This window comes from Prenolepis imparis, unplaced genomic scaffold, assembly GCF_030444845.1.
Source record: "Prenolepis imparis isolate NDT839.2.m4 unplaced genomic scaffold, iyPreImpa1.0 SCAF_4, whole genome shotgun sequence".
NCBI classification, from domain to species: domain Eukaryota; kingdom Metazoa; phylum Arthropoda; class Insecta; order Hymenoptera; family Formicidae; genus Prenolepis; species Prenolepis imparis.
This window is the reverse complement of record NW_028141162.1, coordinates 6,978,144-6,997,127: the sequence shown is the minus strand read 5'-3', so window position 1 is coordinate 6,997,127 and position 18,984 is coordinate 6,978,144. Positions and strand designations below refer to the sequence as shown.

At 32.2% G+C, this 18,984-nt stretch overlaps 1 protein-coding gene and 1 pseudogene across 3 annotated transcripts in view; one reads left to right on the top strand and one right to left on the bottom strand.

Moving 5' to 3' along the window:
• Positions 1 to 18,984, bottom strand: part of LOC145934978 (protein O-mannosyl-transferase TMTC1-like) — a 149,085-nt gene that overhangs the window by 25,484 nt on the left and 104,617 nt on the right. For all 3 annotated transcript variants that reach the window (XR_014425137.1, XM_083035934.1, XM_083035933.1), the window contains 2 exons: positions 10,396 to 10,585; positions 18 to 139 (listed from right to left, as the gene is read on the bottom strand). Coding sequence is in view for 2 of the 3 variants with exons in the window: in XM_083035934.1 (XP_082892060.1) it covers positions 18 to 139; positions 10,396 to 10,585 (312 nt within the window). In the remaining variant the exon portion in view is untranslated. The remainder of the gene's footprint in view (positions 1 to 17; positions 140 to 10,395; positions 10,586 to 18,984) is intronic.
• Positions 7,891 to 8,973, top strand: LOC145935132 (uncharacterized; annotated as a pseudogene).

Here is an 18,984-nt window from a genome sequence, read left to right as displayed (position 1 = left end):
CGTTTTAATAAAGTTACCTCGGTGTATACAAAACTCGTTCCGCCACGACGAAACCCACGGTGACAAAAAGATTGGACGCAGGTAGGAACGGCAATACCAGAAACATCCAGCCAAGAACGAGAGGTGGATGCCTCTGTTGCTAAAAATTAAAGAAAAAGAGATATGACGTATTACTAAAGACATTCACTGATAAATGCAAGATTAAAATACTTATTAAATTCAACGTTTCTGCATCGAGATCTTTTCGAAAGCAAACTTACTGCCTAAGTTTCATCAGCTGGATGAACCTACTCGATTAAAGTTTATGTTATACTACGAGTTTATACTGCTTTTGCATGAAACTCGCCATACTCACGAAATTATGTTTAAATTGTGCACTCGCAAGTTTTAAATGTATAACGGTAACGATTCAAAGTACGATATGTATATATATTCCGATTTGACGCGCTCCTATCTGTAAACTCTAAAAGATAAATTCTATATTTTATACCGAGAGAGAGAGAGAGAGAGAGAGAGAGAGAGAGAGAGAGAGAGAGAGAGAGAGAGAGAGAGAGAGAGAGAGACAAATATACTTTCACAGAAAATGTAGATGTAAATGAATTAAAATTAAATGATGAAACGAAGTCCTATGTAATAATTTCAAGCAGCATTTACACGCGTACATTAACATTCACGAGAAAACATAATGTTTTTACAATTGCTAGTAAGAGTATAAAAATAGTATAAAAGAGTATAAAATCCAACGATTAACGATAAGAAGTATAATAGCAGTTTTTGTCAAGAAGAAAGAAATAATAAAGATTTCAATGATCTTATCATTTCTCCTGCAAAGTTTTGTATCATCTAATCCGCATCATGAAAAATTAAATGACAAAAGTGTGAATGAATCAAATCGTATAAACGATGGAAGTGATACGTCGACTTTTGTAAGAAAGGAATATTCGAACGAAGCATCCAGTGAGAAAAACTGGGGAAGACTTTTTAATTTTTAAAATTTCTTTAATCGTAATGGTATGTTTGAATTCAAAGATTAATAAAAACACTATAAATAATATATATGCATGTATATACATATATAAAATATTCTAAAAATTAAATAATATTCTAACTAAAAATTATTTGAAAAATAATTTCAAAATTTAAATTTATTTTTTCGTGTGTTTCAAATATTTATTATAATAAGCAGGCAAATATAATATTATTTAAAGTATCTTGAAACAATTTTATGTACAATTTATAGATATGTATGTTAATATATTTTGAATTTTAAAGCATTTATCTCATTTAGATTTTAAATGTAAAATTTTCACTATAATTTTCCTATAATTTGTTTGTTTAATAAAATAATATATAATTTTATATAGCAGAAATCGCATTAATATTGCATTACTATACTTGTATTACTATATTTAAATATATCATATATATATATATATATATATATATATATATATATACACTGGCGGATCCTGGGGGAGGAGGGTTAAACCCCCCCTTGCAAATTAAAAGAAACAGTTTTGCTGAATTTGTTTAAAAAATATAAATAAAGAAAAACAAACATTAAAGAACTATCGACGTCAGGATCCGCTAGTGTATATATATATAAGTATAAGATACACTTTAAATTATACTCATTACACATTCAAGGAGTTAAGTATAGATTAAGTCAGACATACAACGAAATGATGAGATAATTTCATTGCACGAGGATAATTAGGTGAAATTCTTTATATCTATATAATATATATTATATCTATATAATATATATTATAAAGAATTTTGCCTAATTATTTTCGTACAACAAAATTATCTCATTATTTCGTCCTATGTCTGACTTAATCTACACTTAATTCCTTGAATGCGTAATGAGTATAATTTACAGTGTATCTTATACATACATATTGTATATATTATATATGTATAAAGAATTTCGCCTAATTATTTTCGTGCATGAAATTATCTCATTATTTCATCCTATGTCTGACTTAATCTAAACTTAACTCCTTGAATGCGTAATGAGTATAATTTCCAGTGTATCTTATACTTTTATATATATATATATAAAATATATATATATATATATATATATAAGTATAAGATACACTGGAAATTATACTCATTACGCATTCAAGGAGTTAAGTTTAGATTAAGTCAGACATACGACGAAATGATGAAATAATTTCGTTGCACGAAAATAATTAGGCGAAATTCTTTATATCTATATAATATATACAATATGTATGTATAAGATACATTGGAAATTGTACTCATTACGCATTCAAGGAGTTAAGTTTAGATTAAGTCAGACATAGGACGAAATGATGAGATAATTTCGTTGCACGAAAATAATTTAGGCAAAATTCTTTATATCTATATAATATATACAATATGTATGTATAAGATATATTGTAAATTATACTCATTACGCATTCAAGGAGTTAAGTTTAGATTAAGTCAGACATAGGACGAAATGATGAGATAATTTCGTTGCATGAAACCCCCCCCCCCTTGCAAATTAAAAGAAACAGTTTTGCTGAATTTGTTTAAAAAATATAAATAAAGAAAAACAAACATTAAAGAGCTATCGACGTCAGGATCCGCTAGTGTATATATATATATAAGTATAAGATACACTTTAAATTATACTCATTACACATTCAAGGAGTTAAGTATAGATTAAGTCAGACATAGGACGAAATGATGAGATAATTTCGTTGCACGAAAATAATTTAGGCAAAATTCTTTATATCTATATAATATATACAATATGTATGTATAAGATATATTGTAAATTATACTCATTACGCATTCAAGGAGTTAAGTATAGATTAAGTCAGACATAGGACGAAATGATGAGATAATTTCGTTGCATGAAAATAATTAGGCGAGAAATTCTTTATATCTATATAATATATATATATATATATACACTGGCGGATCCTGGGGGGTTAAACCCCCCCCCCCTTGCAAATTAAAAGAAACAGTTTTGCTGAATTTGTTTAAAAAATATAAATAAAGAAAAACAAACATTAAAAAGCTATCGACGTCGTTGATCCTGGAATAAAAAAGCTAATCATGAAACCAAAAATATTAAATAAAATAATTTTGCAAACCCCCCCCCCCATTATCGACGTCAAGATCCGCTAGTACATATATAACACATCATTATTACACATAATATTTAAATAATTTATAAATACGCAGGATCTAGACAACATTGACAAAATACATCAAGCGGATAATAAATCTTTTTTCGACAAGTTAATCTATCAAAGAGCGAATTTTTTTAAAACTTTAGCACCAAAAAATCAGTTAGCTAATAATTTATTCGGCAGTATCGTTGCATGGATTCAGAAAAACATAGATGCTGTCAGCAAGATCTTTACGAATAAAGATAAAAATAATCTTACTAATAAAAGAACAGAGAAACAAAGTAATTGTGCCGAGATCGAAAAGAGATTAAAAGTCATCTCCTTCAGGATTTTATAAGCCAATCCGCAGGAGATATATCCGAACATCTGCTCAAATTAAGCGCGGAACGCAGTAATGTGTTAAAGTCCGAAAAAGCAACTATCACTGAGGTTTTAAACTGTCGGGCTGCTATTAGCAAAATATTGGCTCGAGCGAATGCAAAGGCGGCTAAAGCAGCGCAACACAAAAATATTTATAATAACGACAATTTTAGAAAATAGCTTTTGTCTAGGTCGTCATTCGATACAGATATTTTTGAACATCCTTTTTGCCTGTCATGTAATACGAAAATAACAGACGACTCCAAAACCAAAAATGCTGATCAGAATCAGAATATATCTTCGATATCGCGTTAAGTGTCAGATTAACGAATCGCGAGATATAAAACATACGCTCTCCAATTCTACAATTGTCGACATTACGGATACTGATCGTTCACATACAAAATTATTGTGTAAATCAGAATATCAGGAGCATCTATCGTCTAAATTGCAGAGCGCCTCGGGAGAGAACCACGGTCGCGACACAAATGAAATGCTCCATAAACCTACGGTATCACGTCACACGCACGGATTGTCAACCTACGAAGATGAAGAGGATGCTGGACTGTGACATACATCTTCACACGTACACACACAGCATGCGCACTTCCGTATAACGAAAGATCAGGAAACAGGAAACAATATACCGAAACGGAAACATGCAAAATGGACACGCACGAACTCGTCTAGAGCACATGCATCTTATGCGTCTACAGAATCCTATGAATTCAAAACATCCGACGATAGAGAAAGGTATGGAAGAAAGTTTATATTTAAAACATCATATAAACCTGGAGAAGATGATGAAAGAATTTATACAGGGCATCAAAAAGAACATAAATTTTTAGATGAAATAAATACTCATGAAAGAGATAAAACTAATTATGATCAAGCGAATTCGCTATTTCAACACGCTTCATCGATTGATTCGCGCGACGAGAAAAATATCAGAGACAGAAATAAATAGAATCTGGATGGAATTCAACATTCCACTATTCATTCTACAACGTCAACAGAAACGGAGGAGGGAATTGAAAAAAAAAAAAACAATCAGGGAAACATATTAATAACAAAAATTTCCACGGGCATTTCTACGCAGCATACCAAACCCGTGAACGTCGATATCGAACATTATCACTCGAGAGATCAGAGTGTTGCCGCCAACAGTGCGACGTCATTTTCATCGAGTTTATCTGATAATAAAGAGAGCAAACGTACAAATAACGTACTCGCGTCTCGATGATGGATCGGCTAGAGTTAAAATGAAAACTGAGAAGAACTATGACGCTCTAGGAAAGACACGTTCTGTAATTGATAATGATGTGACGTCAACGAGGATTGAAATGGGTTTCAGTGGAATTGAAAGTCATCCATCGGTCCATTCATCGTTATCTCATGTTCATTCAAAAACACATCTGGGAAATCAGAAAGTGCATCACAGCACTAGCGAATACGAAACAAAACATTCGACAGATGCAAAGGCGCTGATTGATAGTCAGATTAAGGATCATGATTTAAAAACAAATCAAAAAATCACTATCAATGTTGTGTCATCAACGTCAGAAACAACGCCTTCAATTATAAATGAGTAGCATCATGGAATCTAATCATCAGATGAAGAAATCTCAGATGAAGAAGTCTCGAGTGAAGAAAATTACATAAAAGCCAAGAATTCGCATAATATATTTAAAAAAAAAGAATAATCATATCATGGAAAATAATCAAAAATTAATAGTTAAACATCAAAATCCTTGTTTTCCAATAATGAACAACAATTTTCTAATAATAGACAATCACAAAAGTTTAGTAAAAGAAATAACGTTATCTGAAGTTTCCAAGGAAATACAAAAAAAAAACGAAATAATATATCTCGAAAGAAAAATTTAAAGATATTGGAAGCAAAACAATGGAAAGAATATCCAATAGCGCTAATAAAATATATCACAACAATTTAGTGAAAGATACATCAGTTATTTCAAATAAAAAAGTACATACAAGATAAAAAATAAAAATAAAATATATCTTGATAATTCTGGTACAGAAAGTGAGATTAATTTATTAGACGAATAAAATATCTGAAAGACGATAATAACATAAATAAAATATCAATAGATTTAGCAACTTTAAACAGTTTTAATAGCAAGGATCAAATAACATATTAAAGTGACTTATATGAAGAGACGTCGCAGAGAGATCAATATAAATCAAGTCGAATATAACAGAATAGCCAATACCAATATTCAAGACAAATATCGGCATAAATTAATTTCTTCAACTGATGCAAAAATTCAATTAATAATCGATCATAAATCCGATATTTTAAGGAAAAAAAAAGTATTTAAGTCAGAGACTCATAATAATATTGATAAATAGAACACTAAATTCCAAACAACAATATCGTCATCTTGAAACGCAAAATCATAGAATAAAAAAGAAAATGTTATAAAAATAGTAAGATCCGCAGAGCCAATAGCTAATAATGTTAATAAAACATTCAAACATTGCAAAAGTAAATAAACAGTAAATACAGATGTGGCATTAAAAAAGCAAATGTAGCAAATACTGGAAAAATGAGAGCAGAAATATCAAACTCTCAACATTTCATCGAACATTTTAAAGACGCAAAAGAAAAAACATAACAAAATAAATTAAAACATTATAAAATAATTACTTCAAATGCAGAACTGTCAGAAGAAACCAATTCTAGCGAAATGCACATCAAGAGTTATTGAAACACGTAACGGCGTCTAACTCACGTACAAAAGTGCAACACGAACACATTAGCGATATTGTAAAAGAAAGTTTAAAAGTTACTGGAAGCGCCAAGACGTCAGCGCAGACGAAGTTTTCCGAAAAAGTTGAGAGTAAATCCCAAGAAAAATTAGAAAGAGATTCAGCGAAATCTAGTTCATATGCGAAATCGTAAATGAAAAATAAAAATGATTTAATTACTTTGAAAGAAGGAACAAATTATTTCTAACACAGAAACATTAGCAAGTTCCGCGATTTTCAATAATCTTCAAAATATATGACAAGACAAGCTAAATAAGAATTTATTATCTGATCCAGGACTCCATAATATACATACATATATATATATATATATATATATATATATATATATATACGAGAAATGAGAACATATTGAAAAAAACATTGAAAAATAATCTTGTCAATTGTGATCCTATCAGCAAAAGAAGCAAACTCCAACATTATTAATGACAAATATCAAAGTGGCGTAAAAATGATATCTAATAAAAATGTTGCATAAGACAATCAAAAACATATTTACGATTACACAAACGTTACCGACATCATTTGTAATTTCCACTAATAATCAAGATAAGCAAAACGAAATATTACACATTCAAAATTCTAAAAATCAAAGGTTGACGAAAACTAAAAATAAGAATAACTTTTTGCGAAAAGTTCATGATGATGAAGCAGCTGCAGTATCAAGAAAACAACAAGCTTTAACAATGCTAAAAACGAGCATCAAAATAATTTATTAAGAGCGACATCGTTAATTAATTCGTTTGCAGATACGCAGAGCATGCAAAAAGACGAGTCGAGTATTCGTAAGAAACAACACTTAATTACTACAGATTCCATAGTATCATCGGATTCAAATATCTCCGGTAATATGAATAGATTTCATAAAAGTGATCTCGAAAAACTAACAAATATCGTCAAGTAATTCTTATGCAAAATCCAAAGAGTAAAATCATATAGATATTCTGAAAAAAAGCATATTTTTAGCGCAAACAGATAAGGGCAAGCAATAATTTCCGTGAATTAAAAAATGCAAAACAAGTCTCGAATATCGTTATCTAACTCGTATACAAAAAAAAAACGGAAATGAGAAATAATAATACTAACAGTATAAAAAAAAGCTTTGGACGCTCTAAATGCGAAAATAGAAACGATACCTTTCAATGATAAAAAAAAAACCGATTCATACGGTCTAGTCAATGCCCATTCAAAAAAGTTAACAAAAAATAAAAATATTTTCCGGAAAAATATAATTAAAAATAGACTTTCAGAAACATCGTCGGATTTATTTTCGAAAGCACAGGTCAAAAGCGTGCACGATTCAATAATTATAAAATCTAAAAGATGACTGTGAAAACTCTGCAACGGTAAACACAATAAATGAAACGAAAAGCAACAATTACCGTAATCAACAACAAGATTTACATAAAGCCAGATTCTTGTCGAGTAGTGCTCAAGATAGCCAACATAAGATTAAATCAATATCGTCACAATAACGTCAGGGAATGCTCACGTAGCAGTATCAACTACGAATGAAAATATTATTAAAAGCGGAAAGGCCAAAAACAATGAAGACATAATTTTCAACTTATCGACTTTAGGAAAAATGAAAATATATAATAAGATCAAAAAAGAACATTTAACTGGCAGGTTATGACGTCAGATATTGCCACTCTTGCGGAAGAACGCACAGAAAATAAGGATAAGTTTAATGATTCGAAAACAACTGAGAAAGTTGCTGTCTATACAGGAACATCAGCAGTAGCAACAGTCTCCAGTAATATTGAAAGCGAGCAACATTCACGTCGAAGCAAATTGGAAGACAGTTGGAAGAAAATTCGGAATGCTATTTTAGATACTTCAGTCGAGATGATTGCTTTGAAAAAGAAGAATAAGAATGAAAGAAAAAGCATTTTGAATAATAAACTGGCTTTGTCTAATGAGGCGTATGCAAAAACACAAATAATAAATAAAGAAAAATATAGCGTTATGAGTAATTTAGCATCTTCTGTCAATACTGAAGAAGCGCGACGTTCGATCGCATCTACAATGTCATCTGCATCTGCATCAACCTTTAGTAACACGAATATAGATCTTGACACGAAATATGATCAAATTAATAACAAAATATCGACCACATCGCTCATCACTTTCAGTTTCGAAGAATATTAAAGGACGTGAAAAACATCTTTCTTCTAACCAGACAACTTTGCATCTATCAGAAATAAAATAAACAGATGTGATGAAGACATCGAGACTAGAAAATCCATTAGCCAGGTTACTTGTACAAGGGAAACAAGTCATGCATTATCAATGATTAATAATTATTTTACATAATAAATTTATATTAAAGCTAATGTGTAAAATAAATATATTATATTATATATTTTGTATTTCTTTTTTTATTTAAAAAATATAAAATTTAAAAAGTTAATTTACATTAATACGTTGATTTATCCATTAATAAAATTTTTAATTATAATATTATAATTTATATAGATAATGAGCAACAGAATAGTGAAATTTTAAAAAGGAATTCCAAACGACTTGTTCAAATAGCAAGCTTCAAAAACAGTGTATCACCGCTTATTGTATATCGATTAATTCCACAAGAAGTATACGAAAGAATACGTACAATATTAGTGAATAAGCAGATTTTTTGTTTGATTGCCCGCTCTCAAATAGTTAGAATAAATAATTACAATATACACATGATACATTATGTATCAATTAAAATTAATTTAATAATTCTATTTTCATAAAATGGTTATACGACTGTTAAATAGACTGCTATTTTAATATAATACGTGATATAAATACCACATACTTTATGAATTTTGCATGTCATTAAAATAACGTTTAAATATAACATCACCGAATAGATATTAAAAATATAACTCTGGTGTGAAAACAAACATACTATCATCATCATCGAGATTTATTATTCAAAAATTTATTTTATATAATTGTCATGGTTTATATTGCATTGTAAATAAACAACTACCAGATAAAATTTTAAAAAAATAGTATCCATTAAAAAAATACAGTAAATTCTCTATATAAAAACAATTTTATTCTGCTTTTCTCCAAATGGACATTATAAAGACAAAGTTTATGTCACAATAAGAAAAAATTTATAATTTTTTTTTTTTAGACATTTGCAAAATCTGACTGCATTAAAGCATTACATCTCCAGATATATACACATAAAGAGCTGATGTCGGAATAAAAAGCAACCACATCTATAAAAAGATCTTTCTCCTCGGGGGCAGTAGCATAAACGCACAGACCCGCTCTACGCGTAAAAATAAGGATGACCTCGTTCGAAAAAAAAGTCTGTTTCCACTTTGGACTTACGAAAAGCCAGATAGCCGCCGGCGGATAGGAAAACGCGGGCAACATTAAAAGATATGACCTCTTTGGAAAAGTAAAACAACCGACGCACGCGCGCGGACAGCAAAAACTTTAAATTTAAAGAGATCATGACATCCATGATTCAATGATCGTTACTGACGAATGATTCAAAAGGATATGTAGAATAATAGATATAATTTACGAGATACGCGCTTATCGTTTGACTTACAATTAGAGTTTGTGTCATTTGGTTACTACACAAGTCCCTTTATGACTCTCGAGTCGAGTGCAATTTCATCATCGTCGACTATGTCGGTCGTGACCGACAGGAACTAGAAGCACGAAGTACCTTTCTTGTTACGCCAGGCCCACGCCAGGTCGAAACGTTTAACCGCGGGATGACATTTTGCAGCTGATAATCATTTATTTCATTTTATTTTGTGTTCGTGAGATAGCCGATAATGTCAGTGAATCTGCGATATCGCCATTTGAAAAGAATAGTTTTCTTTTTCTTTATACCTCTCGATACATCAAAATAAAATATAAAAATTTACGATAAGATTTCTTCTCAAAATATAATCTCAAGCAAAGGGAATAATTTGTTCGATTTATCCGTTGTTTGAATGGAAAAAAAGTATTTAATATATAATAATAATGTTTTTGCATGTAGTGATTTATACATATTTCCTCTATAATTATAGCGTAATTTTACTATAATCTGCGATAAATTATCAAATTTTTGTCAAATTTTACTCACCTCGAAATCCGTGAAGGCTTTGTACGTAAGAATCAGACAGCCACCGAAAAATATACAGGTGGCCAGATTTCTGGTATCCGTAAAAGACGTAACCAAAGGAACAGATCCCATTTGCCAATCATGCGAGAGTATAGCCGGACACAGAAGCAACCAACAATTCAACGCTGCCAAGTAGCAGAAAGTCAGCAATCTGAAAATAACAATAATACGATTCAATATATATATGTAGCGCTGTAATTAAAAAATCATACTTAAATTAATACAATAAAACGTAGACAAGATTGCAATTATTATTATGTTAATAATATCCGTTTAATCTGATCTGATTCAACTGCTTTAAAAATAGTCGCACTCGATTCGCAAACAAGTTTGTCGTTGACGCTTTTTCCCCGAGAAAAATTGGCCGCTCGATCGCAGCGACGAAGGCAACTTCTCACGATCGGTATTGTCCTCTTGGCACGAGCTGAAGAGGTCCGCCAATGGGGCTGAAGTGGTATCCTCCAGTTGCTGACATCGAGGTTCCATTTTCTCACTATCAGCATCTACCGATATAATCACCGATATAATACCCTCCACCCGGGTATCTCCACGGTAAGCGTCTGTGCGATCGTCGACGGGGATATTCTCGGTGTATCGTCGCGCTCTCCCTGCGACGGCTTACTCGGCAAGTCTATTGTCTCGCGGACAAGCCCACCCACACAACGTGCCATGTAACGCGCCGGTAAATATTCGCCCGTGTTGTTGTGAGTGTTAATTCCGACGGTTCATGAGTCCCCTCTAATTGTCCTCGGCGCCAGATGTGGCGACGTCACCCAGCATCGGCTCTATTCAGCACCGAATAGTCGAAAAGTAAGCGAGCATTGAGAAGCGAGGTGTAAGAGATTCTCTAAGCTCAGCCACTCTCAATAAATTACCCAGTTGAGTACAAGGGAGTATAAACTTATCTATGTGTACAGTTATAAGAGTGACATCACATAAATTACAGTGGAAATACGATGGTGATTTATACTATATAGCGATGTGCGCATAAATTACATCGCAATCGTTATATCATTGCATCGTTCTTTAAAGTAAATTTTCTCCGGCCATCGTTCTTGATAACATATATTTTGCAATGTGACTTTTTAATGTATATTCTAATGAAACAGAGTTTCGCGTTTAAACAGTACATAAAAAAAACGCACTGAAAAGTGTTAAAATTTAAATACAGAGTGGCTCTTCTAATTGCTCTCTTGGCGCAAGCAAATTCTGTACAGCAATTGTTTTAAATGTCTCACGATTTAATGACATTTATCCCTTTGTTATTTCATGCTTGAGCTCGTATATTGTACTGCTACTTACTAATTAATATCCATCTTTTGGACAGTTGGAAAAAACGCAATGTGGGTCTCAAAAAAAGAAAAAAAAAAAAAAAAAAACAGACAATAATGTATCTCAGCTCTGAGAGCGGCCGTCCTCTTCCTGAATAATTTTTCTTGCCGTTGACTATCTATATTTTCATTTCGTTGAAATGATTGATGACAGTGTCTGTGCACCACGAGCTCGCAAGAGACACGAGATTCGGAAGCTCGTAGTGCAGGAATAAAAAACGATCTGAGATGTCAAAATAATAATTTGTGGCATATATCAAGCGCGATGCACGTATGAAATACATAAAAGTATTACAAAACGAGTAGGATCTTCCCGAAAAAATGGTCGTATGGGAGAAAATGATATATATTCGTACGTCCATTCTTTTTAGAGAAATCACGAATATAACAAAGATTGCTATAAATCTAGAAAGAACATTTATAATTTGTGAACTTTTATGGGCTCCCCCCTCCCCCCCACTCGCCTAAATAAATATTAATTTTTTAGAATTCGCAATTAACAATATAAATTCGTAATAAATAATATATAAGAATACAAGAAAAACAGTCAGAAAGCTAAAAATACTTTATCTTTGTTTTTTAAATATGTACATAAAAAATGTTAATAAATAGTTATAATACTAATGAATAGTTATATACTCGCATATTTTAATTTACAATATTTTAAACCTTTTCTTTACAAATTTATATCTCTTTAATGTATATCTTCCACATTATATTTCTTATATAAAAATATATTATGTATGTAGATGTTAAATTTTTTACATTTAGTGCAGGAGAATTAATCAATTGGTTCAATTAAGACTATTTCATCAAGACGGTTCGCGCTAGACACCGTTTCTTACCAGTCTTACGATCGTTTGTCAAGCCAACCAACTTCAGAAAAAGCTTTCTTTTGAAGCCGTCATTCGCGTAGAAACGCGATGTCATTAGCTTTTAATCGTATCCTTCCATCAATTTACCCTCTCTTTCATTCAACCGTCCCCTTTTTCCTCTACACCTTCGTGATATGCGGGTATCGATCCTGTCGATGCTCATAAACGGTAAAGTTTTCCGCCCGTTTCTGCGACGTTAAGATATTGTCGGCTCCCAAATTGCATGCATCATGTCAATTTGATCATAATAAATCTAAACTTATATTTCGGAAAAGAAATCAAAGTACAGGAGGAAAAAGAAATTAACATAAAAGAGATTCATGGCTAAGAATAATATATTATATGTATTTGTCGCTCTTTATATTAATATTCGCTTAGAACGTGTCCGAATAAAAAATGACAATTTCAAAGCGCTCGAAACGATTAATCATGTTTTCGAAATTTATAAAATCAGATGCAAAAGTGGAAACTTTAATCGACGCTCGCGTGATAAGTTCTTCGCACCATCGTCCCTTCATTTCGCCATCGTCGGCACGTAAGAACTTTGATCTCTCGTACATGCTTTTGAATTCAGATGAAAGCAATTTCCCTCGATTACCAGGCCGAGGTGCAAGATAGGCTACGATCGATTCGCACGTGTTCCTAAGCATTCACTTGGTGATTTCGAAGCGAGATTTATTGCATGCATAATCACGCAGCTTCTAAGCACGCGAACTGGCATCATTTTTCTATGTCAAATTTTTCAGATAGTCACCTGATTTGCATAAATGCAATTTCCAAGCGCGAAGTCATGCATCATGTAATTAAAAACATATGCATACTTGTAACAATTTGTTGGTAATACTTTTCACACTGTTTCAAATTGAAATGTGAAACTGAAATGTAAGTATATTTCAGTTAATATCTTAACGTTTAGAGATAAAATTTAATGTCTTCATTTAGAAGAATTGCTAACATTATATATTTTTCTATATTGTATGGATCCTGTCATAATATCAAACTTACAAAATATAGATCTTTAGAATAAGATAATAAGTTATCAATCGTTTATAAGTTATCAGACAGATCGTATTATATGTGAATAATCGCGACTGTTATTGTTACAAGTATCGTTATAACCGAGGAAAATAAATTGCACGTCTAAGTTTTTATTTTTTACATTCTTCGTATCATCAATTATCTTCTACATCATCAATAATATCTTGTCAAATTTTTCATTTTTTCCCCTTTTTTTTTTAAAACTTTATTGTGAAGAAAATATGGGCCAGACCGACACGTTGCGTACGAAGTAGCTGACTAGGAAACGACACGATATCGTGAGAAGAGTAACGGTGCGGGAAGAGGTCTCTGTAATAGAGGTTTATTGGCAATTAATCTTCCGAGCCGGATGTGCCCGCTTCGTCGGGCACGATACACTTCCGTCTCAGCGAGCGACCGGTAAACCGAGAAGAGATGTATTGCATCGTACCACGAAATCAAACGTACGTCCTCCTCTCCACTTCCTCCCAGTTGATACCCAATTCCCCGGTATACCTGCCGTGCGTCTTTGTCAGTTGCGCCGGAAGTGCATTGTTTCTGGAGTACGATACTCGGGAGATGTCCGTCAACCTGATCTTGATCAAGTGATCTAACGTAAGCATATTTTTTCTTTGAGTCTGCATATATTACGCGCATATTACATATCTAATGTATTAAACTCGATTGAAGTCCATCCTGTGTTTCGATACGATATTTCGTCGACAAAGCACAGAGCTGATTACACTGGTTACATTCACGTGTTTATTGTCATTATCACACTTTCCGTGTCCATCCAACTATTCAACGCGCTAGTGATATCCTGAATTAGTTCTACGCAAGAGTATCGATTTTCTTTAAAATTTAATAGTTCCATTCTGTCCTGTAGTATCACAAAGAGAACAATAGCACACATCGGTGCACCGTTTCCGTGAATAGTAGTAATTCCGTCATCAAATTTAGCCTCGATGATCGGATTCGCGCGAGCTGCGATATTGCGGCTTAATTTTCAATCGACGGTCCAGGCGTATAAATGCGCGCCACACAGAATACAAAAAAGCACACGCTTGCTAATTATTCGTTATTGGAATTATCACCGAATCACAATAACTACCACCATAGTTAATCATTATAATTAATATCAAATATCATTTTAATTATAACACATTATTGTAATATCACATTCGCGTACAAATATTGCAAATGCAAAGCTGTATCATAGTATTAACTCTTATATGCTATAACAATAATATTAATATTTAGGCAGCTCTGCTTACTTATGGATAATGAAAATTAGAACAAAATATTTATATATATTGCATGCTGCAATTAATTTACTTAATAAAATATGAGTTACTCATATTGAGTTATTATTGTTTCATGACGCATTGTGAACTATTTCATAACGCGTCAGTTTTGTTTTAATTTTTCTTAAAAATCTACTCCAGCTCGTATTTGTCGTAATTTTATTTAATTTAAAACAAAGTAAAATAATATAAAAAGATAGGAAACCATAAATATTTTATCGTTAAGCAAAAAATTTATATAAAAAAATTATTTTAAAATTGATTATTAACTAAAAACAATTGATAAAGCATGGAATAATACAAATCACCAGATCGAATAAGTTAAGTTAATAAAGAAACTGTTATTTTAATAAATCAAAAATGCGAGAAAAATAGAAATGAAATTATTTCATAAAATATTAAATAAATTGGCATAAAGTAATGTTTCTAAACGACAACAGATCAGTTGGCACACGGTCTTATTGCTTATACATATGCTGCATATGTGTATATAGTATTCGCAAAGAGAAACTCGAATCGGCAGCTAATAGCATGATTCACTTTATACATTGTTCCTTGAAACGCGATCATTCTGTACGTATACAATTAGAGACTATCAGCCCGTACGATTAATTACCTTTAATTGCCTTTACGATTAAAAATTTGTAAATGTATCAAAGAGGAAGCTATTTACCGAAACAAACATTTCGTGCAATTTATTCTTTTGAAATGAAAATCAAAGCATTAAAAGAGCGGACTGGAGAATTCGTTTCGGTTTTCAAATTCTCTCATCAATAAATACCTTAATGTTGGTGCGAAAGTTTAGTATCAGAAAGACTTATCCTGAAAAAAAAAGCTAAATTCTTAACCATTTTTTTTTACAGATAGTTTGTCGCGTTTTAATTTCAGGAGCTCAGTGCGCAAAGTGTCATCCTTTAATATATTTTAAAAGCTTACAAAATCTGTTTCATATCTAATATCCTCATTTGCATATATATATAGGTATCGTCGTTAGCCACACTTTTGATGCCAATGAAGTGGGTTATTTCATTGAGACATTATTGGGCCATCGCTCAATGAGGGCAAGCTCTGTTCCAGCAAGCGATTTGACCCGAATTGGTTAGAGTTCGCTTGATTGCCCAATGAAGGCAGTTGGGAAGGCGTTGTTTGAATTTCTTCTTTTATTCGTACAGGCTATGGTAGATTATAGTAGTGACTCTAATGATCTCCTATATGCATTGATGTTTTATATGTATCGCAATTTGATAATTTGATAATTTTATAACTTATTAGTCCGATCTTTATGCGCAACGAGAGATTGACGTATGTGTGAATTATTATATAATTATTTCATTAAATATATTTTCATGCAATTTATATAATCTGCAGATATAAAATTCGATAATAATATTTTTTTAATAATATTAATTATTTTGAACGGCTGTTATAATTTGGGTCTTATATCAGCATATTACAGATTAATTTAGTTTATTCCGCTGAATAAGTGACAGATTTTTATTTTACGATAAAAAACGCTAAGTATATATACTTATATAAATATTAATTTTTATTTTTTTTTTTTTATTTTTATTTGTTGCATACAAGGTTAGATATTTTTAGTACTTGGTTTTTTATCCTTCTTGTAGAGAGAATTTTTTCATTAAATTATTTTTACGTAAAACAAATTACTGTTTCCACCGTTCAGCACCGTTATTATTTTAACGAAGTCAAATTAATGATTACTTGCCATATTGGCGAACGTTCCTCTTTAACAGAGAAAATACATATTTAACCTCTGCTACAGAGGTGAAAATAGAAAAGGATCGAAGAGAGTGAGAGAGTCAGGAACGACATACGTAGGTATTGCACCCAACCCCGATTCGCGTTTTCCACCTAAATGCACTCACTTCCTCACTTCTGACTTTTCGTCTAGACGGTGCTCTTTCGATTGAATTTTCTTCCCCCGCATTAATGACGGCATTCATATTAGTTCAACTTCCGTGAGTCATTTTAATTGAACATACATACGGGTGCATCGGAATTCTCCTTCAGACTATAAAGAGAAGAATAATTACCGAGGAGCGATAATGTCTTTGCTGTTTAGAGTCCGTATGTTTCGGAATATAAACGCGAGTTCCGTATGTTTCGTAATATAAACGCGATAAAAACATGCCGTGCGAGCTCATGCCAGCGAGCTTCATAAAAGATTTCTGTTAATTAAGAGCACGTTTGAAGGGTAAGCAAAGATATTATATTATACATCTATTTTCATATTACTGTAATATGTATACAATAAATTCCAATCGCAATCTTCATTATTTATTTATCCTACGTTGCGCTACTTAATTGCCGTGTTACGGCACAGTTTTTAATTATGCTTTATTAAGTATATTTCTCTTAATTATCCTTTGCACGTATGTTACACTTGATTTGCCAAAGCAATATTTATCGGTAAACGTAATGTGCGTTCAATGGACTATGATCAGATGGAATTCATGTAACACGAAATTGGATTGAAACGCTATTTCGAGAATAGTAGCGATAGTTAAACGCTTCATTGCTTATGAATACATGATACATTGATTAATACGTACCAAACCATATAATTATTGCATTGTTAATTTCGTGACAAAGTTAGCTTTTTAAGTTGCTACAAATGTATCAACATTCTTATAAATATAATTTAATATAATTATTCCAACCTGCGAAGATAAATCTCGCTGCTATAACTAAGTTTAATCGCGTATAAACTTTGACCACGTATGTGTCCACATATTATTTCTGCTATATTCGCATAGAGTAGTTTTGAACTTTATGACGAAGGCTGAAATTAGAGTCATTAATACGGGGTCTCCTGTAATTTACCTGAGAACATTAAGCACTCTCTAGTTTAGCTCTTAAAGATTAATTAGCTTTCCATGCTGTTGCAAAATAACGCGATTATAAATATAATATAAATTTAACAAATAAATATAAACTATGTAACTATATAACAAATAAATATGAACTAAATACAAAACACATTATTTAATTTTATCAATATAAACGCAGTTCATATATTGTTTCTGGAAGCGAATATTTTCTCATCTTGACATCATAAAAAAATAGCACACTGACATGAATGAAAAAGTGAACGGAGAAGAAACAGAAGATGCAAATCATGACAATAGTCGAAAGAGTGATGAGAGAATTAGTAGGTGAGTCTCTATGCAGATTGTGTCGTGTATAATCATTCGATTTTCAACCATCCGGATAGAATAGGTAAGGCATGGGTTATGCCTTTCGCAGTAATTTACTCGACTTCCTCCCCCTTCCCGGTTAACGAACGAGTAGAGCCGGAAGAGATGGGATTGATTGATCGAAGGCGAAGCATCGCCTCGCGTTCAGAATGCGCCGTCAGTCTTGATTACCAGCATATACGGAAACTGATGACGATCCAGTTCTACTGCGTACGGGCGCGTCAAAATGGATTCAGGAAACGCGTACACGAAAGCCGCACACTTCGATTTAACTGTTCCACCATCATCTCTCGTCGCGCTTGATACCTTGTCTGACCTGTCGTTTATATTTCTACTACTATACGACGCGTCACGCTATAATGAATGGAAGATGTCGGAATGGATTATAATGCACGCGGAGGTTTCGGGTCTCGGTGAAACATCTAGGGTTCAGCATGTAACCATATACATATGAGATACGCCGTTGGGGTTTGTCAATTACATCTATCGTGATGTCTCCTTGCCATACAACCGTTCGTGTAACGGTAACGTTACAACGCGATGTACACGATGGAGAAAGTTTTGGAAAATTTCAAATTTATAATCATATTTCTATCTCGTGAAAAAAATAGCATTTATCAATACGTTAGTCTACTTTGATAATGTCTCTCCAAATGAGATGCTATTATGATTTAATAAGACTACGTTATAAAATGAAATGGACGACTCAAGTACTGAGTCGATGTAAGGAAGATCTCAATGTTAAAATCGATATATTAATACGTAAATAACAAATTTATTACTATTGTAGTATCTCGAACCGATT